The sequence below is a fragment of the Ostrinia furnacalis genome, unplaced genomic scaffold, assembly GCF_004193835.3.
Source record: "Ostrinia furnacalis isolate ACB-3 unplaced genomic scaffold, ASM419383v2 OfSCF3139, whole genome shotgun sequence".
NCBI classification, from domain to species: domain Eukaryota; kingdom Metazoa; phylum Arthropoda; class Insecta; order Lepidoptera; family Crambidae; genus Ostrinia; species Ostrinia furnacalis.
In genome coordinates, this window is record NW_021133378.1 from 721,131 (window position 1) to 746,021 (window position 24,891).

A 24,891-nucleotide genomic window follows, 5' to 3' on the forward strand; every position below is an offset into this window, starting at 1 on the left:
ATCGCGAAGGCGACTGGTCACACTGACGGCCACATCAAAATCTGGGGGTCTGGCGTGTGACCCTGTTAATTCTATCTTGCAATAAAATAGCTGTGTAATCTAAGATAAGCCTTGCGCCATTAAAATAGTGATATAGTGAAAATTCTAGTGTAATTTATGTGGATAATATGGAACGTGCTACGGGAACAGAAGTATACGGGTGTGGCTCGCCTCAAACCTCGGACATAACGCTGAATATACAAACGACGACGGGTGGTAACTTCTCAATCAGTTTGAACGACAAAAATACAGTGGATCACCTCAAGAAACTGGTTTCGAAGAAACTCAGAGTCGCAAAAGATCGAATATGCCTCCTGCATCGCGAAAGGTGAGTAGATATCGAGACGCCAAGCCTCTATTGTCAAACATCACGGAAATAATGTTGCGTCGATACGATGACGCATCCGCGTCCTTTGACTCCAATATTGACGTGCGTTTGCCTTCGCAGGCAACTGACGGACGGGACCCTCGAGGAGAACGGGGTTCTGGACGGCTCGCGGATCATACTGCTGCCGAGCGTCGAGACGGGCCTCCTGGTAAGGCGTCATATTGTTTCGAAATCGTCGCACCTCATGATAATCACGTGTTTCATAACAAAGTGAAACTAATCAATACAAGTCATTTATCTCAAATACAATTCTCTATTGCCTAGATTGTTTAGTAAGGAGTTCTAACATTATACTGTTTTCATTGTTTCCAGAGTCAAAGACCTGAAAATTCTGTGATGCAGGCATTAGAATCCCTGAATGACACGCAAGTCAATGATTTCTTGAGTGGGAAATCACCATTAAATCTGACCATGCGGTTGGGAGACCACATGATGTTGATTCAGTTGCAGCTGTCCACACTTAACTCTAGTTCCTCAAATTCTGCCCGCCCTCTGCGGCCCAAATTTCCGGTCCCGATTGCCCGCCCCAAATGTGAACCCAGGGAAACACCCAGCCCTCAGAGTACTCCTCAGAAACCCAGCAGTAGCAACGAGTCCACAGAAGAAAGTGACAAGCCCAAACGCATAACCATTATACAAAAACAGGATCTAGAAATGTTACAGAATTTTTTGTACAGATCCATGGCTGATAATGTAGATAAAGCTGAATCTTCTGATGACAAAGATGAATCAATGGACACCACAAATGGCACCCTGTCAGATATTTCTAGCACATCTTTAGATAATGAACAGTCCCCAATAAAGTCTTTATCTAATTTGGTGTCTAGTCCTATCGATGCATCTACCTCTGAGAGCAAAGCTGATGCTGCTCTTGTGAACTCTGTAAAAAGTAATTTGATAGATTTGTTATCGCAAAGTAAGTTAAATAGTGAAGTGATTCCTTCTACAAGTGCCATCAGTGACCAGCCATGCCCTTCCACGTCTTCTTTGACCCAGGACAGTTCAGCCAGTGATGACAGCGACAATTTTGCTGACCAGAGTTCATTCCTTGCCGAGAGCACCATAGATGAGTACCCAATGGAGAATCTGTTCAACAGTGCGATTGACAAAGGATTATTTGAGGAACAAGATGAGTCTATGATGGACAGGGAGATATCAAACCTGGCTACAACAAGTCACGGGGCCCAAGAGACTACGGCTGGCACACTTCCCTCTTTCCAAAGCATAAATGAGCCTTTAAAAAATAAACGCTTCCAATATTTACTTCACAAAACATCCAAGTTCAAGCACCCTATTGGGCAGAATAAACAAAAAGCATTTATGCAGTCTGTGGTGAACAAACACAAAAAAAGGATGCAGATAAAGCAGGACAGCAATCTAGCACAGCCCTCCACGTCTCGGACAGATCCGTACATAACAAATTCAAGAAAGTTGATTCTTCAGCCGAGCAGTGGGCAGGCAGCGGACGATGCTACTCCATCTACCTCAAAACAGCAGGTTCCTTTCAAGGCACCCGATGCTCCAAAGAAGCCACAGAGAGCGTCACCAACACCGCTTGTCGATACAAAAGCCTTAATAGAGGCGTCAAAGAACTTGACACAGAAGTTGAAGAAATTGTCAAAGGAAGTGTTGACAAACAAAATTGATCTCAGAAGTGCTGAGGAGGTTGTTCGCCAGAAAATAGGCCCTGGGGCTGTGATAGAGTCCATGAAGCACCATGGCAAAGGAATATATTCAGGGACGTTTTCGGGCACATTAAATCCAGCACTGCAAGACAGGTAAATAATATTTTTATTCAATACTTAATCACTTGACTAAATTTTTTAAAAATGGTATTTTTAAAAATCTTTCTTTTGATTCTTTCTAACCTAAACAGATTAATCAAAATTTTATAAACAAGCATTTTTACAGTAACTAAAATGGTCTAAAAGTATTTCTACCCTCATATTCAAATCAAATCATTTATTTAACATACAGATTCATAAAAAAACAGATGGTTATTTTAAGTCAGTTTAGCTAGTTATTTAAGTGGTTTTTAAATGGTTTCTATATCATGAATTTAGACAGTATAATGTTATAATGGTGTTAAATGACTTGTTTGTTTTATGAATACCCTTCTACATACAACTATGATATAAGACAACTGTATCTAAGATATCTAATGTTTACTATGTATTATGCATTGTGAATTTACATTATCTTTTCCTCGTTTTATTTACTTTATTTTTTCTTAGAATGTTGGCAAAATTTACTTGATATTGATAACCAATGCTTGGCTTTATTATTAAATCCATGCTTTGCAGTTGTTTATTAAAATTTGTTCTTTCTTATAAGAATATTTAATCGGATTAGCCAAATTAACCAACTACTTGGTGCATAAAGTTTTACCAGTATGAATAGTAAAGTCCTTGTATGCTATTTCACAAATATCACCATGAACCTAGAATTCAAAACTGTTGTTTAAACAAAGGAGTTATTTCAACAGTTGAATATCATACATAACCATAAGATTGTGTAAAAGGTCTATGACTCTTTTAACTATTTATTGATATGACATATTACCTTTACCAATGCACTAACTTTGTAAAAAATAAAAGTATAAAAACGTATAATCCTCGATAACGAAAGAAAATGACGCCTCGCTTCTTAAAAAAATCGAAAACTAAGTTGATAAAAGACGTGTTTCTTATTACCAAATGATAGTAAGGTAAAACCCTAAATAAAATCATCTTTCCTGAACCTTTACTAACTAGATTGATAACGTGCAATCTTTTTCTGTGTACTGTAATTTATGGCCAATATTATTATGTCTGGTAGTTATTATCTTTTTGTGATTTCAATGTTTTCCTTGTGGACAGAGCAAAGGTTACTCCTGCGTGTCTTGGATATCAGCTTTGATATATTGATATTCCTAAACTACTTGAATATTTTCTGTAACTACAATTAATATTCATATTTCATTATTGCATCTTGTTTTTATACATGTCATGTTGTTATTTTAGGTAGGTATTGTTTATAAAATATTGTGTTTACTCATGTATATTAGAACCAAAGTTAGTTGAAAGGATCATCCAGAACATTGTTTTAATAATATAATATACTTAAAAATTCAACGCAGGCCGCTACCAACCGGGTAACATGGAAAGCATTGGGGGAGGCCTATGTTCAGCAGTGGACGTCCTATGGCTGAGATGATGATGATGATGATGAAAAATAAAAAACTTTAATGCTATAATTTAATTAATTTTCAGATATGGGCGACCAAAGAGGGACATCTCCACTATTATCCACATACTGAACGACTTACTATGTGCCACACCGCCTCTTGCTTTGGCGCAGGTAAATATATGACGTTTTATTGTTTTCCCTTCTTTTTGCCTTTTGTTCGACAATTCGTTTCGCTTAGGTATTTCCATAAAATAAGTGACATTATTTTACTGCTCACAGACAAAACTTACCGTAATATAAGAACTTAGCATGCCAATAAACTCTGGTAGTGTAGTGCTACTTATTTCGTGTTTATTATCTGGGACCAAAATTATGCGATCGAAATTGTATTCTTTTTTACGGTACAAAAGATATTATTAATTAGGTCAGCCCTGGTCTGAAGCTCTTCCTCACTAAATTCACTGACTTATATCCACGGAGCCTCAGGTCTCATAATAATATACTAGCTCTATGAGGCAAGGACTTACACGTTACTATGCAGGAAATTCACCGAGAAGTAGCGCGCGCACGCACACCGAAGTATGGGCGTGTTTACACTAATATGTCTCGACTAGCGGCCGCCCGCGACTGAGGAGAGTCGTAAAATCCTTTCTTAGAGAATGCATCATACCATCTACCTGCATGCCAAATTTCAGCCCGATCCGTCCAGTGGTTTGGGCTGTGCGTTGATAGATCACTTTGTCAGTCAGTCACCTTTGAGTTATATAAATATGTCAACATGAACATACGTGAAAATTGATATCTTCATTTTAATTATTTTAATTTTCATACAAATCGGATTTTATATAATTTATTTTGTATGAAAATTAAAAAAAATAAAATTATGATATCAAACTTCACCATACCATTTATATGCTAATGTTAACATGGGCTAGTGTCGGCTCATATACCCATTTACCTAACACCCTGTATATTTAGAGTTAGATTAATTTTCCGTATAGTGTAATTGCACCAATATAGTTGTAAAATAACATAACATTATCATCCACAGAAGGAACAGAAGCACTCGTGCGCGAGCACGTCGAGCGCGGCCGAGCAGCCGCGCGCGTGCGGCGCGTGCGCGTGCGCCGACTCCTGCCACAAGTGCGACAGCGCGAAGGCGCTCGCGCTCGACAACTCCAAGACCAAGGGCAAGCTGGAGCAGCTGCGCCTCGTCATGCAGCAGAAGAAGCAGCGCCGCGAGGCTCGCAAGCTGGGCCGGCCCTACGCGCCGCCGCCGCCGCCCAAGCCCGAGCGCGACGAGATCGACACGCTCGCCTAACGCGGCCCGTACGAGGCCCGGCCGTCGCGGGTGCACAGTGCGCGACCGACCGACGTCGACGAGATCGACACGCTCGCCTAACGCGGCCTGCCTGAGGCCCGGCCGCCGCGGATCAACATTGCTGGTCGACCGACGCCAAGATCGACATGCTCGCCTAACGCGGCCCGCCCGAGGCCCGGCCGCCGCGGATCAACATTGCGTGGTCGACCGACGCCGACGAGATCCACACGCTCGCATAACGCGGCCCGCCCGAGGCCCGGCCGCCGCGTCTGTGTTTTTTTAATCGCAAACCAGTCGAAAAGTGGTCGAAAAGCCCCTTTTTTGTATGGAGTTTTGACGGATTCGATTTTCGATTCGATCAAAAAGTGCGTTTTGTCTAGAGGGGCTGGACAGTGCGCGCTCGACCGACGCCTACGAGATCGACACGCTCGCCTAAAGGTTCGGCCGAACCAACGCGGTCATCCGGCGTGCAGCGACGGCGATCAATGCTTTAAGGGTTCGGCCAAACCAACGCGATCACACCGCGATCAGCCGGCGTGATGGCGACCAGACCTAAATGCGTTGATCGCCATCGCTGCACGCCGGCTGATTGCGCCGCGTTGGTTTGGCCGAACCTTAACGCGCTCGGCCACCGCGGATGTGTGTGAACAGTGCGCGCTCGACCGACGCCGACCCGCGATCGGCCTCCGAAGACCGCTCGAGTGACATTCGACCGCTTTTTGAGTCTGTGCGTGCGATCATCGATGCGTGAACGCTGAGCGACCGGGGACGCCCGGTGATATATTCTAAATTACCATTTTGACTAAGTTCGGATCGTAGACGTAATATTATAAGTGCTATTATCGCGTGTACAAATGATACAAGATTGAATTAGCGAATTCACTAGATATAGTTTAGTGACACGATGAGGGCCGGCCCGGTTGCCCGGTGCGGCTCCGAATTGATTTTTGTTGTTATATTTTAGAGTATATTTTATTATATTATCGGTTCAGTCAACTTTTAGACGTTTGTGTACCTAGTTTAATTTTTGGAAATGACTATTTGATCGATTAACTTTCGAAATTAAGTCGTATTTACGGATTAATAAAGTATCTTATATTAGGGGATTAAAGTTCACTTATTCGTAACGGGGCGCCGAGTAGCTGTGCGGTGTGGGACGACCGACGAATCCACATTTTAGTAGATTAATTGGCACTGTTATTCTTAAAGTTATTTTTTCTTTGTTTTCTTTTCTCCATTCACGGATGTTGTTAAATCTAATAAATGTTTTCTGCATTGAGTTGTTTCGTTTAGTTATTATTTGTTAAAGCTTCGGGTTTGGTTTATTTGACTGAAATATCTGGATCTTGTACACTGTTCAATATCGCATCGCAGCATTCGATCGTACGGCGACACTTGCACTAGATTAGAAAAAGCTTTGTACATACCTATTATGCAAAGTGATAGTTATAAAATGCTTTATGATTATACTTCGATTTATTATTACGCCGAACTATTATCGTTGGACCGCTAAGGAATAATTTAAGGGTATCATCGTTTGTAAAATAGTCTGTGAATAATAATTGGTGAAACTATATCGATCCACTACATAGCAGAGATGAATATTTATGATGTAAGTAGTACATAACGTGGGAAGTAACATAACGCTTTATTCGTTTGTATTTGCGAGCAGCGGTCGGATTGTGGGTAATATTAGAGGTGTACTGGCGCGCATGGGTCAGTAGGGAACGGAAGTGTGAACTGTGATTAGAATATTTTTACACGCATGCATTCATTCTTTATTTATTTATTCGTCTATAAAAAAACTTCACGTTGGAGGCGCGATATCAGGTTTTTTTAGTTAAAATGAACTTCTGGTTTAACACAAAAGTAATTACATTTATCAAACCATTATCTACACGTACCACGCCGGGTTAGATATAGAAAACCTCGATCACTTAGTAATTAACTTATCAAAACTCATTAACGTCCATTTTAGGTTATTAAGTATAACTGCACGTTTCTATTATCTACATGTTAATTTCTTATATTATTAGTCGATATTTCTTAATCTTAAAATTATATGGTTAATTCAGCAAAATATCTGTTTGCTCATTAGCTACAGCTTAATGGGTTTCATGACTCCTTGAGTGTTTCGTTTACTTCGATTTCTATTTCTCGAAATGAGTCGGAATATCGTAAATAAAGTAAAGGTGAGGGCAAAATAGCGACTTGATTTGTGACTCGCGTAATATGTATTATGAAAATATATATGCGATTTATTTGCGTTCCGAACTACACACACACAGTTTACATAAAATGAAAGCAGCTTTGACCTTGTGTAACCTCAGCCTTACCTTTATTTTCGATATTTCCTTCCAACTCATTTTGTATTGAAACTGTAGTTTTCTCTCATAACGGTTCTATAATATCTACCCGTTACAATACTGCTTTGAATGCTGTTTTGTTTAAAGCAATCTAATTAACCTAAATATAATTAAATAACAAAGACCCTCAGACCCACCAGAAAAGCAACTAACATTTAATTTTAGTAATAGTTATTTACGTACATGAGACTTAATAAAAATGAACTTCACTACATTTTTACAGAACTGTCGAATCCTCGTTATAATTCTTTTAACCCACTTTTTACTTTATTTAGAAGGTAACATATTTTTTAATGTCGGATTCATTCATTTTGTTTACAAAATCGTTTCAGTATTAGATATCACAATGATTCCACGACTTAGAAAAAGTTGAATGCATAACGGGGTTTTGATACGCTTTTTACTTGACACCATTTCTTGTAGAAGTTCTCAGCAACTGAGTTACGTACGTTATTTCATTTCAAGATTGAAATGCATGCCGACTTAGAAGTCTTCCATTAAGTTTGCTCTCGAAAAAGATTTGGTCCCGTTTAAGCAATAAGAACCAACCGAGAGTCCTGCTTAAAAGTGCCTAAACATTTAGGATTAGTTGTGGATGTATAGCCCTCGGTTTTATTACTACCTGAAATCCTAACAATATTGTTTCCTCACCAATCTGGCTCAGATCTCATTATTATAAACACATTCAGATTGATTTTAAAAGATTTTCTGCCTTGTATATAAATTTGTTACCAATCTTATTTAGTCGTGATTTTTTGTTATAAGGTTTGAAGGAATCGTGAATTGTTTTGTCCTGTATTTGCATGTCTAGTGAGGAGAATAAAGTTACATAACAAAACTATTTTTGGGATGCATTTTATTTAACTACCTTCTGTATGTGTTTCTGATATAGGAAATAGTTAAACTACAAGAAAATAAACATGCAGTCTGTTCTAATATATATTTAATTTACTGATTGTCATGTGTAGTAAATGTGTGAAGTAAAACTACCACATAGTTATTCTGGTCCTATCAAAACAGAACACAATATGTGCATCGATATCTGATATGCCGTCAACAATAATCACAACACAATATACAAATCATCTATTACAATGTCTTACAACGGTATCCAACGCACTTAAAAATAATTTTAAGTTTGTAAGATGATCTTAACAAAGTCGGATCGTTTCAGCTTACGAACTAGGAACAACAGCGATATAAAACTGAATACTCGGAAGGTCTCGACAAAAACAACATCTGTACTTCTCGTAATTATTTTATTATAAAGTTATCTCATATAAATTAGCACATAACCCACGCGCACACACACGCCGGCGAGGAGGCGGCCGAGGACATAATATTCCCTACTAAATAAAAAAATTAAACGCGACAGTCCAATGGCGAAAGCCAAATTACTCAGACCGAATAAAACTAATTACAATCGGCGAACCGTAGACGGAGCGATCACGAAACGTTTTACAATTAGGGTGTTCGCGATTGAAAAATCCGCCAGATGGAGGGACGTGGATGTAAGGTCTGACTGCTGCGTGATTGGTGGATTTTGACATATCTGTCAATGTCATGTCAAAAATAACCAATCATGCAGCATTTGGACCTCGCGTCTACGTATTGCCTTGGATTTTTCAATCGCGAAAACCCTCATTGACGAATTTCGAAACTGCGTCATTCCGCCACTCCGTTTACGGATCACCGTCACGTGACCCCTACCGCCTCCTCCCCGCTAAGAGTTTCAGAGTTAGAACAACAGCGTGCTCATGCCTCCCATCTCGGCCTGTTCCTTGACGAATATCTCGAAGTACTGGTAGATGATGGTGACGGCGAGCAGGATTCCGGTTCCGGAGCCGATGGCGCCGAGGAAATCGGCTAAGACTGATAGGGCTCCGATGCAGAGCCCTCCGAAGGCCGCAGCCGTCGGGATGTAGCGGTTCAACTCGTGGATCATGGAGTTGTCGCGGTGGCCGCGCATTACCATCTGTTGCTCTTTCAGCTGTTTCGCGACCTAGGGAAGATGGTTAGATGATGAAAATAAATAGAAAATAAGTCTTGCCTAGTCGAGTTTAGCACTGCGATTCGGGACTTAGGTTGTCGTAGTTTTAAGTCATCGTATGGTTTATTTCAAGTTGTTTATTTAAAAATCGTATGGTTTTGAATTTTGAAATTGTTAAAAAGTAATTGCTCGCTCTTTTACCACAACTTGTATCTTAGACCTATGGTCTAAGATTTAACTTGATACAATGCAATGACAACTCCCATACATTTTAATGTATTCTCGTTGTTCTCTTATGAATATTTTTACCATTGGCAACACCACGAAATATTGCCAGGTAACATGCGACATGTATTTTACACGAGGGGCTCCGAAAGATGTAAAAGTATCCTGCAAAGCCACTTTGAGGCGTTGTTTACGTAGTTTCGGGTTTATCTGTCACCCTAACTCAAGCAACTCGCTTTGTGTGAGAGATGTGGCAACATTCGAAACCCCGGAAAACCTTTTTCCGAATATTCCAGGCGGTATAACCAGGATCTGTAAACGCTAACAAAAAAATATACAGGGTGGAAACGATAAGTGATCTCACTCGATTATTTCTAAACTATACAAGATATCGAAAAACTTGTTACTGACCCTGAAAGTGCTTCACGAGCTCTTTCTAACGGTATCAGTAATAGGTTACAGAATTAACTGGATCTATCCGAAAATTCAATGTTTTTAGCCTCCATACTAAATGTATGCCAGCCACACAATATTAAAAGTGTTAATTTTTTTACTAAATAATAAACACTTAAAATAAACTCGTAAATTGCATTCTTATTTAAAATTATTCATGAAAAACATTGGTTCTAGGCTTTACTTGCTATAATATTATCAAGACATGAGTACCATGACTGTGGCAGTACTAAATGTATGGAAGTTGGAAACATTGAATTTTCGGATAGATCCAGTACATTTTGTAACTTATTATTAGTATTATTGGATAGAGCTCGTGAAGCACTTTCAGGATCAGTAATCAGTTTTTGGGTATCTTGTATAGTTTTTAATATTGAGAGGTTTTACTAAATGTATGGAAGCTAGAAACATTGAATTTTCGGATAGATCCAGTTTATTTTGAAACCTATTATTGATACCGTTGGATAGATCTTGTTAAGGACTTTCAGGATCAGTAACCAGTTTTTCAATATCTTGTATAGTTTAGAAATAATCGAGGGAGATCACTTATCGTTTCCACCCTGTATACTTACATCCTTAGCAGAAGACCCGGACACATCGATCCAGGTCTTGGAGAAGAAGGCGCAGGAGCCCAGCATGAAGAAGATGTACAGAACAGCGTGTAACGGGTCGTGGGCTATGTGGGCAAGCGACTCCGGCGGGCTGAAGTAGTAGCACAGGCCGCCTATTGGGTTAAACGCTACTAAAAAACCAAATCAACAAAAAAAAAATACTTACATCCTTAGCAGAAGACCCCGACACATCGATCCAGGTCTTGGAGAAGAAGGCGCAGGAGCCCAGCATGAAGAAGATGTACAGAACAGCATGTAACGGGTCATGGGCTATATGTGCAAGCGACTCCGGCGGGCTGAAGTAGTAGCAAAGGCCACCTACTGGGTTAAACACTACTAAAACAAAAAATATACTTACATCCTTGGCAGAAGACCCTGACACATCGATCCAGGTCTTGGAGAAGAAGGCGCAGGAGCCCAGCATGAAGAAGATGTACAGAACAGCATGTAACGGGTCATGGGCTATATGTGCAAGCGACTCCGGCGGGCTGAAGTAGTAGCAAAGGCCACCTACTGGGTTAAACACTACTAAAACAAAAAATATACTTACATCCTTGGCAGAAGACCCTGACACATCGATCCAGGTCTTGGAGAAGAAGGCGCAGGAGCCCAGCATGAAGAAGATGTACAGAACAGCATGTAACGGGTCGTGGGCAATGTGGGCAAGCGACTCCGGCGGGCTGAAGTAGTAGCACAGGCCGCCTACTGGGTAGGCACGTGCAGGGCCGCCGCCGCCGACGTCGGCCCACACGCCCAACATGTTCACTAGGAAGTTGCCGCTGAATTTGACGGCTAACATCTGGAAAGGTGGGTTACTTTATTATCCTGATCACTGCAGACAAACTGGGCATTGGGGGAAATCGGGACAAAGTTCGCTATACCGGCATTTCCCCTATGCCCATTCGTGGTTGTTTTAGTGGGTGGGTGTAACCGACCCAGCTGACATTGTCTATCAACTCTGGATTATAGGTCCGATTTTTGCCACGTTGGACAACCATTATAATAATGACATTTACACGAGGGCGCTACTATCAATGCTGGGTTAATAGTTCCAATTTTTGCCACTTGACGTTTCAGGATTACTTGACTATAAGGTGTTTCAAAATTATGAAGAGTAAAAGCTGCTTACTAATGATAAGAATTTTGTTGAAAATGGAACATTGCCATGTTCATCTATGATAAATTATTTTCTAAAGCCCTACACTATTTACAACTCAAAGTTTTAGGGTTGGGACAAGTAAAATTGCTCTTTGGACTAGCGCCTAGCTTACTTGCATAAATAAACAATTTGAATTCAAACGTTTCTATTATGGGCATAATTCTATCGAATAATAATAGTAGAGCGTCCGAATTATGAAAGAATTAACGTAAAAATAATTGCCGTTTTGGTTGATGGCGACGAACTTTTTTCGCCACTGAGAGCACACTGTTCCGCCAATGTCACATGCACAGCTTTTACAGAGTGGTTTTAAAAATAATATTTTTATCTTATATCTGCCAAAAATAGCGGCTTATATCTGTCAAGCAAGCTATGTATGTACGATCTGGTGAAGGTCGCGGAAGGTCTTTGTGGAAATCCTTGGGGGAGGCCTTTGTCCAGCAGTGGACGTCTTTCGGCTCGAAACGATATCTGTCAAAAAGCATCACACAAATAAAACGTCAAAAAACCTTTAATACTTACTTGCGAAATGACGTAGAGGTTAGAAACTAGCGCAGACTGAAGAATGATGGGGATGTTGGAGGTGTAGAACAGCTTGATGGGGTACGACGAATACTGGCCGCGGTAGCGCGCCGACTTGATGGGCAGGTCCACGCGGAAGCCCTGCGGGGAAATAACAGATTGACACATTGTACTGAACATTTATGTGGAAACAGTTTATTTTGATGTACTGTTGTTTGTACATTTTTTATTTCCTGTAATAAATAAAAATCTGCAATGGCGAAGGTGACTCAGTATTTCTCATTACTAGACTCTTCTTTCCGATTGAGCATTCGTACCTAGTGCCTTTCGATAGAAGCGTGTGTAGCTGTACCTACCTACTAAATGTATGGAAACTGGAGACATTAAATTTTCGATTAGATCTAGTTTTCCTGTATTATTGATATCGTTGGCTAGAGCTCATAAAGCATTTTAGGATCAGTAACCACTTTTTCGATATCTGTTTAGTAAATAATCAAGTGAGATCACTTCTTGTATAGTTTATTTAAATAATCGTGATTCCACCCTGTATAACAAACACTATTAGCCACAGTTGAAGGGTTAAATTTATTTTAGTTCTAAAAACCTTTAGTTCTACATTTTATGTAAAATGAGATTTTTCATTAATTGATCTTGGAAATCAATAAAAGTTACTCAATTAAATGACTTCATAATACTCTTTGCCACACAAAATCTACGAAGAGTGGCCTTTTGAAGTTCAATTGACCACCCTATTAATTTTTAGTCAAATACATATAGAAGAAAACGGCTAAAAATGAGTGAACTCCATACACACCTGGAAGTATATGACTATCGCGAAGACGAGTACAGTGGCGAGCAAGTTCATGAGGTTGGGCAGGTTCTGGCGGTAGAAGGCCTCGCGTAGCGCGCGCACCTTGTCGGGCCGCGTGGCTAGCAAGTGGAATAGTGCGATCACGGCGCCCTCGAACTCTGTGCCGCGGCCTGTGTGGAGATAGTTATAAGGACTTTTAGCTTTAGGCTTTTAAAAAGCGCTTTTACACGTAGAGACAATAAATGGCTAGTGCTGGTCTTTTTTTCTTGCAAAAAAGCTTCTAAAAGGATTATTCCACTTTGTCCAACTTGTTGATATCACCTGGGTGAAGAAAGTGGTATTTTTAGTGTCCACATTTCACCTCAGAACCATTTCACACAGGTGAATTGATTACAATTATATTCGTGAAAAAAGTTCGTTCTTTTCTTTCTTCATTGGCCTCTGGTAAAGAGGTAAAGAAATGGTTTGATGATTTTTTTATTTATTTAATCAATTTATTTAGATAGATAAACTCAATTGCTAGGGAAAATAGCCATAACAACTACCCTGTGTTGGCCTCAAAGCATGGTTTCTCTACAAGTCTAAATTGGCTAGAAAAAATCTTAAATAAATGGAATTAATAGATTTTTTTCTTACCAGTATTAACAGTAGCAGGAGAGAATGCTTTCCAGACAATAGTTTCACAAATGTTTGTCGCAATGAACAGTGAGATACCAGATCCGAGACCATATCCTGAAAGAGAATTGACAAATTAAACTAAAAATCTATGGAAAAGAAAACTTTGAAACAGTTTATAAAACATTTGTATCATTTCCATTAGGAGTTAAGTAAAAATAAAAACAAACTTAGCAGTGTAACTGTTACTGCTGCTGTGACATCCATGATCATAACGTACAGAATAAATTAATAAATTATACCAAATAATCAAAGATATTATCATCTCTGTACCAAATGTGATAAAAAAACACAGTTTCTTTAAGACATATATGTGAAAGTTACGTTTATTGATTGACTGGTTGTTTTACTTTTATGTGCAAGAAATTGCCTATTATTTTTTAAATTTAAAATTGCTTATACACAGAATACATTTCATAATTTATTCTAAAAGAACATTTGCAAAAATATGTGTGTAGAAACGTCAAAATGCCCACCTTTTTGCAACAGCTCGTCGAGCAGCAACACAATGAGACCAGCAACAAACAGTTGGATGATGATAAGCAGACAGACACCAGCTCCGATTTCGCTGGGCTCACCGTACATGCCAGTCATTACGTATACGATGGCTTGACCCACAGTGATTACCATACCAAATACTGAAATAAAATGTTCTTATTTATAACATATTGTATGTTGAATGTATTTTTAGAATGTTCCTATTCATATAACAGTACAAAATTTGCTTAGAATATTATTTATTTATTTATATGGCAATTCTTACATTTTTTTAATGCAAATTGATTAATGTTTGCCAAAATTTCATTCATATAAAGTATTTATTTGTTTTTTAACCATACACATTTTATCTTTTTTTATCATTACTTTATCATTGATATAAGACTAGAGTAGTAAAGTAGACTGTACATATTTGTTTAAGGACTATTTATTTTTGGGATAAATAAAAACTGGCATTCTGCCACCTCCAAACTATTGAAATGAATTGGCACTTTGCCTTCACAATAAATACATGTGGTTATTGTATTATGTTCATTCAGTTTAGCAATAGATGAACTTTCTTTTTTAAATTGTATGCAGTAAATAAAAACATTATAAAAGATGACAGATTATTACAATAATTAATAATTAAACTGCAATCAAAATTCTGAAATAACATGATCTACTTTCATGTTGTTTATGAAGATGTATTCAATTAATAAAGTTTTAAGCGTCAATTTTAATTTATCGTCTAAAAATAATATAAATGAAGAAACCACTTACATTTCTGAGCGCCGTTAAACAACGCTCTGTCTTTTGGAGTGTCACCAACTTCAATGATCTTCGCACCAGCTAAAAGCTGCATGATGAGACCAGATGTGACGATTGGCGAGATACCGAGTTCCATAAGTGTTCCTCTGTTCGAAGCTAAGATGACACGGATCCAGTAGAAAGGATCCGCACTGTCTGATGACATTATACCGAATAAGGGAATCTGGAAAAACATAATTCTTTATTGTCATTGTGATTTTTTAGTAATAAACTTAATGGAATTACTCAAATTAAAAACTTATTGGGTTTAGTAATATTAGAAAGTATAATTTATTCATATGTCTAAAACATAAATTAATGTATGGGAAATGCTGAAATAAGTAATTATTGTTCATAAAGTAATTTGATAATGTTGTAATAAGAATTCGAAAGTAACATTAAGCTAATTGGAGCATATGGGTGTATTCCCAAAAAATGGTTATGTGGCAAGACTCACCTGGCAGCATACTAAGAAAATAAATAATGTGATTGCTGTCCATAATACTTTCTCTCGGAATTGGATCTGAAAAGTCAAGGCATTCAGTTAAAAATAACGTTCAAATAGTAGGCAGAGGCTTTTGATGTACAGTTATCTATCCCAAATCAAAAGTACTTGAGGTTAGTATTCTACTTTCACTTTATTTTTTCTGATGAATTTAATGATTTATAGCTTGATCCATGAAGGAATAGCATCCTGAACACGATAAAACCAAGAGGAATCAAGTAAAACAGGATATATCGACATTAATCGGGGCACTTACCTTCCGTTCTGGTTTTGCGATTTCTGGCAATATACTGCAAAACGGCTTTATTACTTCCAGAAATTTGACTGTAAACACGAAAAATGAACCATTGTACAACACGTNAATATCTGATATGCCGTCAACAATAATCACAACACAATATACAAATCATCTATTACAATGTCTTTTACAACGGTATCCAACGCACTTAAAAGTAATTTTAAGTTTGTAAGATGATCTTAACAAAGTCGGATCGTTTCAGCTTACGAACTAGGAACAACAGCGATATAAAACTGAATACTCGGAAGGTCTCGACAAAAACAACATCTGTACTTCTCGTAATTATTTTATTATAAAGTTATCTCATATAAATTAGCACATAACCCACGCGCACACACACGCCGGCGAGGAGGCGGCCGAGGACATAATATTCCCTACTAAATAAAAAAAATTAACGCGACAGTCCAATGGCGAAAGCCAAATTACTCAGACCGAATAAAACTAATTACAATCGGCGAACCGTAGACGGAGCGATCACAAAACGTTTTACAATTAGGGTGTTCGCGATTGAAAAATCCGCCAGATGGAGGGACGTGGATGTAAGGTCTAACTGCTGCGTGATTGGTGGATTTTGACATCTGTCAATGTCATGTCAAAAATAACCAATCATGCAGCATTTGGACCTCGCGTCTACGTATTGCCATCTGGCGGATTTTTCAACAGCGAAAACCCTCATTGACGAATTTCGAAACTGCGTAATTTCGCCGCTCCGTCTACGGATCACCGTCACGTGACCCCTACCGCCTCCTCCCCGCTAAGAGTTTCAGAGTTAGAACAACAGCGTGCTCATGCCTCCCATCTCGGCCTGTTCCTTGACGAATATCTCGAAGTACTGGTAGATGATGGTGACGGCGAGCAGGATTCCGGTGCCGGAGCCGATGGCGCCGAGGAAATCGGCTAAGACTGATAGGGCTCCGATGCAGAGCCCTCCGAAGGCCGCAGCCGTCGGGATGTAGCGGTTTAACTCGTGGATCATGGAGTTGTCGCGGTGGCCGCGCATTACCATCTGTTGTTCCTTCAGCTGTTTCGCGACCTGAGGCAAAAAGATGGTTAGATGATGAAAATAAGTCTTGTCTTGTTGAGTTTAGCACTGCGATTCGGGACTTGGGTTGTCGTAATTTTAAGTCATCATATGGTTTTGAATCTTGAAATGATTGAAAAAAGTAATTGTTCATTCTTTAATGGGTATAGAAGTAATAACAACAGGTTGCTCTAAGATTTAAACTTAATGCAATGCAATTGCAGTTTTGAAATGTATCCTCGTTCTCTCATGAATATTTTTTACTATTGGCAACACCATATTAAGGCAATATTGCCAGGAAGTAAGTAATGTGCGCCATGTGTTTTACAAGAGCGTCTCCGAGAGACACAAAAGTATCCTACAAAGCCACTTCAAACGAAAAGTAGTTTCGGGTCTATGTGTCACCTCCGCTCAAGCATCTCACATTCGAAACATTCGGAAAACGTTTTTTCTAGTATTCCAGCTGTATAACTATGATCTGTAAACGCTAGTAAAAAACCAAACCAACAGAAATACACTTACATCCTTAGCAGAAGAGCCCGACACATCGATCCAGGTCTTGGAGAAGAAGGCGCAGGAGCCCAGCATGAAGAAGATGTACAGAACAGCATGTAGCGGGTCATGGGCTATGTGGGCAAGCGACTCCGGCGGGCTGAAGTAGTAGCACAGGCCGCCCACTGGGTTATACGCTACTAAAGAATCAAAATCAATAAATACACTTACATCCTTGGCAGAAGACCCGGACACATCGAACCAGGTCTTGGAGAAGAAGGCGCAGGAGCCCAGCATGAAGAAGATGTACAGAACAGCATGTAGCGGGTCGTGGGCAATGTGGGCAAGCGACTCCGGCGGGCTGAAGTAGTAGCACAGGCCGCCTACTGGGTAGGCACTACTAAAAAGTCAAAACCAATACTTACATCCTTGGCAGAAGACCCTGACACATCGATCCAAGTCTTGGAGAAGAAGGCGCAGGAGCCCAGCATGAAGAAGATGTACAGAACAGCGTGTAACGGGTCGTGGGCAATGTGGGCAAGCGACTCCGGCGGGCTGAAGTAGTAGCACAGGCCGCCTACTGGGTAGGCACGTGCAGGGCCGCCGCCGCCGACGTCGGCCCAAACGCCCAGCATGTTCACTAGGAAGTTGCCGCTGAATTTGACGGCTAACATCTGGAAAGGTTAGGTTACTTTATTATCCTGATCACTGCAGACAAACTGGGCATAGGGGGAAATCGGGACAAAGTTCGCTATACCGGCATTTCCCCTATGTCCAGAAAGAAAGAAGGACATTCGTGGTTGTTTTAGTGGGTAGGCCTTGCCCTTCTGGCAGGGAGAGTTCCACATAACCCGTCGCCTGACCACAGCGGCGGGTATGATAATGATAAATTATTAAATTTTTTATTCTAAGCCGTCTAAAAACAATAGAGAAATTGGAAAAATAGGTTTCTTTTTTAAATGTCAATACTCGTAGATAACCCATTTACATTGCAAATATGTATTTTAAGAAATCTCACGTGAGATTGTGGGGAGGGGGAGGGGGTCTGGGAAAATCTCACTAAAGGGGGCGGGGGGGTTGAAAAATGGCCAAAATTGTCTCACGTAATTAATGGACGCCCCCTTATATCTGCCAAAAATAGCGGCTTATATCTGTCAAACTATGTATGCACGATCTGGTGAAGGTCGCGGAAGGTGCCTGGATGCGAACGCAGGACCGGTTGTTGTGAAAATCCTTGGGGAGGCCTTTGTCCAGCAGTGGACGTCTTCGAAACGAACGATATCTGTCAAAAAAACAGCACACAAATACAAACTTATGTACTTACTTGCGAAATGACGTAGAGGTTAGAAACTAGCGCAGACTGCAGAATGATAGGGATGTTGGAGGTGTAGAACAGCTTGATGGGATACGACGAGTACTGGCCGCGGTAGCGCGCCGACTTGATGGGCAGGTCCACGCGGAAGCCCTATGGGAGAATAAGAACATAATTTATTGCCTTCGAAGTTTCGAAACTTAACCTATTATTATAGATAGCATATGAAATGGAAACTTACAATAAGCAATCGGATCCCTCGATAAAGGGGTCTTGCGTGCTTGCTCTCAAAATTAAATTTATTTTATTTTAGTTATTTAATTTAAGACTTGCATCTCAAACTAATTTGAAAATTATAAATAACTTGAAAAAATTTAACTGCCTAGAGCGGGAATTAAATTTGAATTTTCAAATTATTTTATTTTAGCCCTAAAAAGTTAGTCTAAAATTTTTCTAGTTAGTCTTAAATTTTTTGCAACGGGATTTTTATTAATAAATTTTAGAAATCACAGACAATTGGTATCATACTTATAGCTCATTCGTCATTCTTCATCATTCTTCGTCTCTTTCATCTAATCAAATTCTGGGGAGCCTTAGCCCCGCGCTACAATATGTAATACCCAACTTAAATTGACGGGGGGGAATCACCCATGCAACGCCGCCACTGAGCTTTTGTCCAGCAATGGACGTAACCGCGCCACTGTAGAGTAAGGTCCTGTCACTTGCTAAAGCCTGGTCCGTGAGCACGTAGAATTTTGTCCAATGACCCCAAGCTACCCATCCTTATCGCTCGCGTGTAATTATATTGCTGTCGCGACTGTGCGACGGGCGCCCGCAATGAGTGTGCGAGCGCGACAGCAACATAATTACGCGCGAGCGATAAGGATGGGTAGCTTGGGGTCATTGGACAAAATTCTACGTGGTCACGGACCAGGCTTTAGTAGCGAAGACAGTGGCACCAACTGGTGAGCGCTAAAGTGGTAGGAGGACTATCGCATTTGCACTCATCAAGATGGTGCCACTGTAGAGTAAGGTCCTGTCAATCGCCAAGGGTGCCCATTGTTAAGTATAAAAACGATAGCCCTCATTTGGCTGAAACGACGATTAAAAGTAAAAGTTATCCAACTCATACGCACCTGGAAGTATATGACTATCGCGAAGACGAGTACAGTGGCGAGCAAGTTCATGAGGTTGGGCAGGTTCTGGCGGTAGAAGGCCTCGCGGAGCGCGCGCACCTTGTCGGGTCGCGTGGCTAGCAAGTGGAATAGTGCGATCACGGCGCCCTCGAACTCTGTGCCGCGGCCTGTGGTGAATAGTTATAATAATAATAATGATAATAAATATTTTTGGACATTTTACACTGCGCTTCTAGTCCCAAACTAAGCAAAGCTTGTACTATGGGTACTAGACAACGGATATAAACATACTTAAATACTTTTTTTTTTGTAAATACATACATATTATTATACATAGATAACACCCAGTCCAACACAAATAAATATGTTCATGCACACAAATGTTTGTACTGTGCGGGAATCGAACCCGCAACCTCCGGAATAGTAGTCCGCTTCGAACCACTACACCAAACGGCCGACGATTATAAGGAGTTTTTTTTAAATAGGCTTTTAAAAGCACTATAACATGTTCTAGAATTACTTTTAACCCTGCAATAGAGACAATTTAATGGCTATTTCTGAAAAAACAGTTGAGAAAAACAGCCCAAAGCGAGTCGGACTTGGCAAATGTCTCTACGAGTAGGTACTTTAGTGAAAAAGTGGTAAGCAGTGGGGCAAATTTTTTACCAGTGTTTTTCTCTTTTTTTTTGCCTGCGGTAAATTAACACAGAAATAGCTTGACGATAATGTTATAGCATCAAATTAAAAAGAAATGTTTAAAATACTAAATTAGGCTTGTTAAGTTACAATATTGGGATCGCTGGCACCCTATGAGTCTGGAACTTTAAAAAACCAACCAATTTGAATATCATGTTATAACTGGAGTATTTTTATAACTTTCGCCATGACTAGTTTTTTTAAACTCAGTTGCAAGGGACAACAGTCAAAGGTAGAGAACATTACGACTACCCTGTATTGTCCTCAAAACATGATTTCTCTGCAATGGCTAAAACAAACTTAGCTACAGAATTAAAAGATTTAGTGCTTACCAGTATTGACAGTAGCAGGAGAGAATGCTTTCCAGACGATAGTTTCACAAATGTTTGTCGCAATGAACAGTGAGATACCAGATCCGAGACCATATCCTGGAAGAGAATTGACAAATTAAACTAAAAATCTATGGAAAAGAAAACATGTTTTAAAAACTGTGAAACAGTATCATTTCTATTAGAAGTAAAAATAAAAACAAACTTAGCAGTGTAACTGTTACTGCTGCTGTGACATCCATGATCATAACGTACAGAATAAATTAATAAATTATACCAAATAATCAAAGACATTATCATCTCTGTACCAAATGTGATAAAAAAAATACAGTTTCTTTAAGACATGTGAAAGTTACGTTTATTGATTGACTGGTTGTTATACTTTTATGTGCAAGAAATTGCCCATTATTTTTACAATTTAAAATTGTTTATACAGAATACAAACTTGTACGTGTTTAGGCTAAGTTTTTATACAGTAATAAATTTATTCTTATTCTTACATAATTTATTCTAAGAGAACATTTGCAACAATATGTGTGTAGAAACGTCAAAATGCCCACCTTTTTGCAACAGCTCGTCAAGCAGCAACACAATGAGACCAGCAACAAACAGTTGGATGATGATAAGCAGACAGACACCAGCTCCGATTTCGCTGGGCTCACCGTACATGCCAGTCATTACGTATACGATGGCTTGACCCACAGTGATTACCATACCAAATACTGAAATAAAATGTTCTTATTTATAACATATTGTATGTTGAATGTATTTTTAGAATGTTCCTATTCATTTATCAGTACAAAATTTGCTTAGAATATTATTTATTTATTTATATGGCAATCCTTACATTTTTTTAATGCAAATTGATTAATGTTTGCCAAAATTTCATTCATATAAAGTATTTATTTGTTTTTTAACCATACACATTTTATCTTTTTTTATCATTACTTTATCATTGATATGAGACTAGAGTAGTAAAGTAGACTGTACATATTTGTTTAAGGACTATTTATTTTTGGGATAAATAAAAACTGGCATTCTGCCACCTCCAAACTATTGAAATGAATTGGCACTTTGCCTTCACAATAAATACATGTGGTTACTGTATTGTATTCATTCAGTTTAGCAATAGATACCTTCTATTTTAAATTTTATGCAGTAAATAAAAACATTATAAAATATGACAGATTCTTACAATAATTAATCATGAAATCGCAATCAAAATTCTGAAATAACATGATCTACTTTCATGTTGTTTATGATGATGTATTCAATTAATAAAGTTTTAAGGGTCAATTTTAATTTATCGTCTAAAAATAATATAAATGAAGAAACCACTCACATTTCTGAGCGCCGTTAAACAACGCTCTGTCTTTTGGAGTGTCACCAACTTCAATGATCTTCGCACCAGCTAAAAGCTGCATGATGAGACCAGATGTGACGATTGGCGAGATACCGAGTTCCATAAGTGTTCCTCTGTTCGAAGCTAAGATGACACGGATCCAGTAGAAAGGATCCGCGCTGTCTGATGACATTATACCGAATAAGGGAATCTGGAAAAACATTATTCATTATTGCTATCATTCCTAAAAGATTCATTGTGATTTTTGAGTAATAAACTTAATGGAATTACTCAAATTAAAAACTTATTGGGTTTAGTAATATTAGAAAGTATAATTTATTCGTATGTCTAAAACATAAATTAACGTATGGGAAATGCTGAAATAAGTAATTATTGTTCATAAAGTAATTTGATAATGTTGTAATAAGAATTCGAAAGTAACATTAAGCTAATTGGAGCATATGGGTGTATTCCCAAAAAATGGTTATGTGGCAAGACTCACCTGGCAGCATACTAAGAAAATAAATAATGTGATTGCTGTCCATAATACTTTCTCTCGGAATTGGATCTGAAAAGTCAAGGCATTCAGTTAAAAATAACGTTCAAATAGTAGACAGAGGCTTCTGATGTACAGTTATCTATCCCAAATCAAAAGTACTTGAGGTTAGTATTCTACTTTCACTTTATTTTTTCTGATGAATTTAATTATTTATAGCTTGATCCATGAAGGAATAGCATCATGAACACGATAAAACCAAGAGGAATCAAGTAAAACAGGATATATCGACATTAATCGGGGCACTTACCTTCCGTTCTGGTTTTGCGATTTCTGGCAATATACTGCAAAACGGCTTTATTACTTCCAGAAATTTGACTGTAAACACGAAAAATGAACCATTGTACAACACGTTTAACACATAATACCCACTATCCAGGAATATTAACACGAAAAATTAAAAATACGTGTAAAATTGGTTAAAACTATTTTTAGAGATTTACAAAGATGATACTCACTTCCCATTTTGATTTATTTCGTTTTAACTATCCTAACTAAGTTATTCACTGATCAATTGAACTAAAACCATTCAACTTTTGTTCATTAGTAACACTCCAATACGACTTTTACGAGAAAGAGCCTGCGCAACGCCGCCAACGAGCTGTCCGCGAATGACACGTCCACAACGTCATGTCACGTGACCAGTGATGTTGGCGTGTAAAATGTTGCCATTTATATGACGNGCAGGACATTATCCGTTTTACGGAAGCATAAGGAAATATATTTAGATTTTCTCTGATATCTTATAAGTTTTAGAAAATTAAATTGAACTTTTGTTTGATTTGTACTTAATTTACTTCTATTTCTTTAAGTTCTTCAACAAGCATGAGGTAAGTAATTCTATTGGTAAATCGTTCACCTATCAGCTGCCCAACCAACCCATATCGAAACGGCACCGCGCTGTCTTCAGCCTGTCTACGACAACTCAAGCCCGACAAGTCAACCCACTGTGATTCAACCCCTACGACAAGTCAACCCCGACTTCGACTATTTGGCAAAGCTCGCCCGGACGGAGAAAATAAGACGATCAACATCTATGGTGCCCTGAAAAATTTGAAAATATCGCCCAAAAACCGTTTCAAAATACCTAAAAGAGTAAAAAAAGCAAATGGTACCTACAAGGGGCCTTCAATGTATTCTCGGTATCGAAGACATTTACTAATGAAGGGGGTAATTTAATTACTTTATGAAAAAAAACATAACTCTCCTTCTGGCGCAGTCAGGTAACCACACTATCTGAGAGTATAGTACATAGAAAAAATCACACTGTAAAAATCATTACTTCCCAAGTTATCCTGTGAAAGACTTATCAAAACGATTGACGCGATAATATTGAAGAAAATCGAACATCGCGCTGCTAAGTCACGCTGTGATAAAATTACCACTAAACAAGAAAAATGCTATGATTCATAAAGGGATGTCAACTGTTTACAAGGATTCTGCTTAGATTAATAAATTAAATTTTCAGGTTTTATTAATCAGGGATTCTGTCGCTTTAATAACTACAACTACAGTGGGCAGGGCACATAGTACGCAGAACTGACGGCCGATAAGGCAGCAAGGTTCTGGAATGGAGACCGCATACCGGAAAACGCAGCGTGGGAAGTCCACCCACAAGGTGGACCGACGACATCATAAAGGTAGCAAGGAAGCGCTGGACGCTGGACGCAGGCCGCTACCAATCGATCAACATGGAAAGCATTGGGGAAGGCCTATGTTCAGCAGTGGACGTCCTATGCTGAAATGATGATGACGATGATTAATTTCAGTTTAAAAAAGTGGTCAAGTGAATTTAAAATGGTCAGGGAAAGCCATAGGGAAAGCATTCATGTTGTGTGAACTTGTGTGTGATTGAGTTGTCGCAAGGGTTGAACTGTCGCAGGGGTTGACTTGTCACAGGGGTTGACTTGTCGCAGGGGTTGACTTGTCGTATTGTTGACCGGTGGTATACCAGTCAGGACTGGCAGGGCCTATCTAGAGATGGGTATCCACCCGGGTAAAAACCCACATGAGGGTAAAAACCCAATAAAAACCCGTTTTATTCCACCCGTGGGTGTTTACACCGGGTGAAAACAAATAATTTTATAATTATTTCAATTGGTATCTTTTCTTTATTTTTATTGAATTTTTCTCATTTAAGTTTATTGATTAATAAGTAATAAATCAAATTTAACACTATAATGCATTAT

The 24,891-nt window shown here is 39.0% G+C and overlaps 3 protein-coding genes across 5 annotated transcripts; 1 reads left to right on the top strand and 2 right to left on the bottom strand.

Moving 5' to 3' along the window:
* On the top strand, positions 1 to 8,675 carry stx (ubiquitin-like domain-containing protein stuxnet). Of its 2 annotated transcripts, XR_003656296.1 has the most exons (6): positions 1 to 367; positions 488 to 575; positions 740 to 2,205; positions 3,679 to 3,766; positions 4,647 to 4,981; positions 5,077 to 8,675. XR_003656296.1 is itself a non-coding variant. In XM_028310928.1 (5 exons), the coding sequence occupies exons 1-5, from the start codon at positions 168 to 170 to the stop codon at positions 4,914 to 4,916; spliced, it is 2,112 nt and encodes a 703-aa protein (XP_028166729.1). In that variant the 5' UTR covers positions 1 to 167; the 3' UTR covers positions 4,917 to 8,675. The 2 variants fall into 2 exon arrangements, 1 of the variants encoding a protein (XP_028166729.1); XM_028310928.1 differs by having other exon boundaries at positions 4,647 to 8,675.
* A 345-nt stretch (positions 8,676 to 9,020) lies between these two features.
* On the bottom strand, positions 9,021 to 15,856 carry LOC114357354 (protein transport protein Sec61 subunit alpha-like). The gene is made up of 9 exons (XM_028310932.1): positions 15,777 to 15,856; positions 15,473 to 15,538; positions 14,989 to 15,199; positions 14,205 to 14,366; positions 13,690 to 13,785; positions 13,057 to 13,223; positions 12,243 to 12,383; positions 11,112 to 11,360; positions 9,021 to 9,284 (listed from the first exon to the last, which is right to left on the bottom strand). Exons 3-9 carry the CDS (start codon positions 15,179 to 15,181, stop codon positions 9,021 to 9,023), a joined length of 1,272 nt encoding a protein of 423 aa, XP_028166733.1. The 5' UTR covers positions 15,182 to 15,199; positions 15,473 to 15,538; positions 15,777 to 15,856.
* A 230-nt stretch (positions 15,857 to 16,086) lies between these two features.
* LOC114357353 (protein transport protein Sec61 subunit alpha) lies at positions 16,087 to 23,334 on the bottom strand. Of its 2 annotated transcripts, XM_028310931.1 has the most exons (11): positions 23,161 to 23,334; positions 22,953 to 23,020; positions 22,649 to 22,714; positions 22,147 to 22,357; positions 21,365 to 21,526; positions 20,808 to 20,903; positions 19,780 to 19,946; positions 18,656 to 18,796; positions 17,909 to 18,005; positions 17,563 to 17,714; positions 16,087 to 16,851 (listed from the first exon to the last, which is right to left on the bottom strand). In XM_028310931.1, the coding sequence occupies exons 1-11, from the start codon at positions 23,165 to 23,167 to the stop codon at positions 16,588 to 16,590; spliced, it is 1,431 nt and encodes a 476-aa protein (XP_028166732.1). In that variant the 5' UTR covers positions 23,168 to 23,334; the 3' UTR covers positions 16,087 to 16,587. The 2 variants fall into 2 exon arrangements, with proteins under 2 accessions (XP_028166732.1, XP_028166730.1); XM_028310929.1 differs by lacking the exon at positions 17,563 to 17,714 and having other exon boundaries at positions 17,757 to 18,005; positions 23,161 to 23,333.
* Between the last annotated feature and the right edge of the window lie 1,557 nt (positions 23,335 to 24,891).

Excerpts from the sequence above, each read along its gene's own strand:
- stx (XM_028310928.1), top strand. The coding sequence starts at position 168 with ATGGAACGTGCTACGGGAACAGAAGTATACGGGTGTGGCTCGCCTCAA. Across the intron at positions 368-487 it reads TGCCTCCTGCATCGCGAAAG|GCAACTGACGGACGGGACCC; the intron begins GTGAGTAGATAT and ends TTGCCTTCGCAG. Across the intron at positions 576-739 it reads GCGTCGAGACGGGCCTCCTG|AGTCAAAGACCTGAAAATTC; the intron begins GTAAGGCGTCAT and ends CATTGTTTCCAG.
- LOC114357354 (XM_028310932.1), bottom strand. The coding sequence starts at position 15,181 with ATGTCATCAGACAGTGCGGATCCTTTCTACTGGATCCGTGTCATCTTA. Across the intron at positions 12,384-13,056 it reads CGATAGTCATATACTTCCAG|GGCTTCCGCGTGGACCTGCC; the intron begins GTGTGTATGGAG and ends ATTTCCCCGCAG. Across the intron at positions 11,361-12,242 it reads ACCTCTACGTCATTTCGCAA|ATGTTAGCCGTCAAATTCAG; the intron begins GTAAGTATTAAA and ends CCACCTTTCCAG.
- LOC114357353 (XM_028310931.1), bottom strand. Across the intron at positions 21,527-22,146 it reads GTTTAACGGCGCTCAGAAAT|TATTTGGTATGGTAATCACT; the intron begins GTGAGTGGTTTC and ends ATTTTATTTCAG. Across the intron at positions 19,947-20,807 it reads TCCTGCTACTGTCAATACTG|GCCGCGGCACAGAGTTCGAG; the intron begins GTAAGCACTAAA and ends TATTCACCACAG.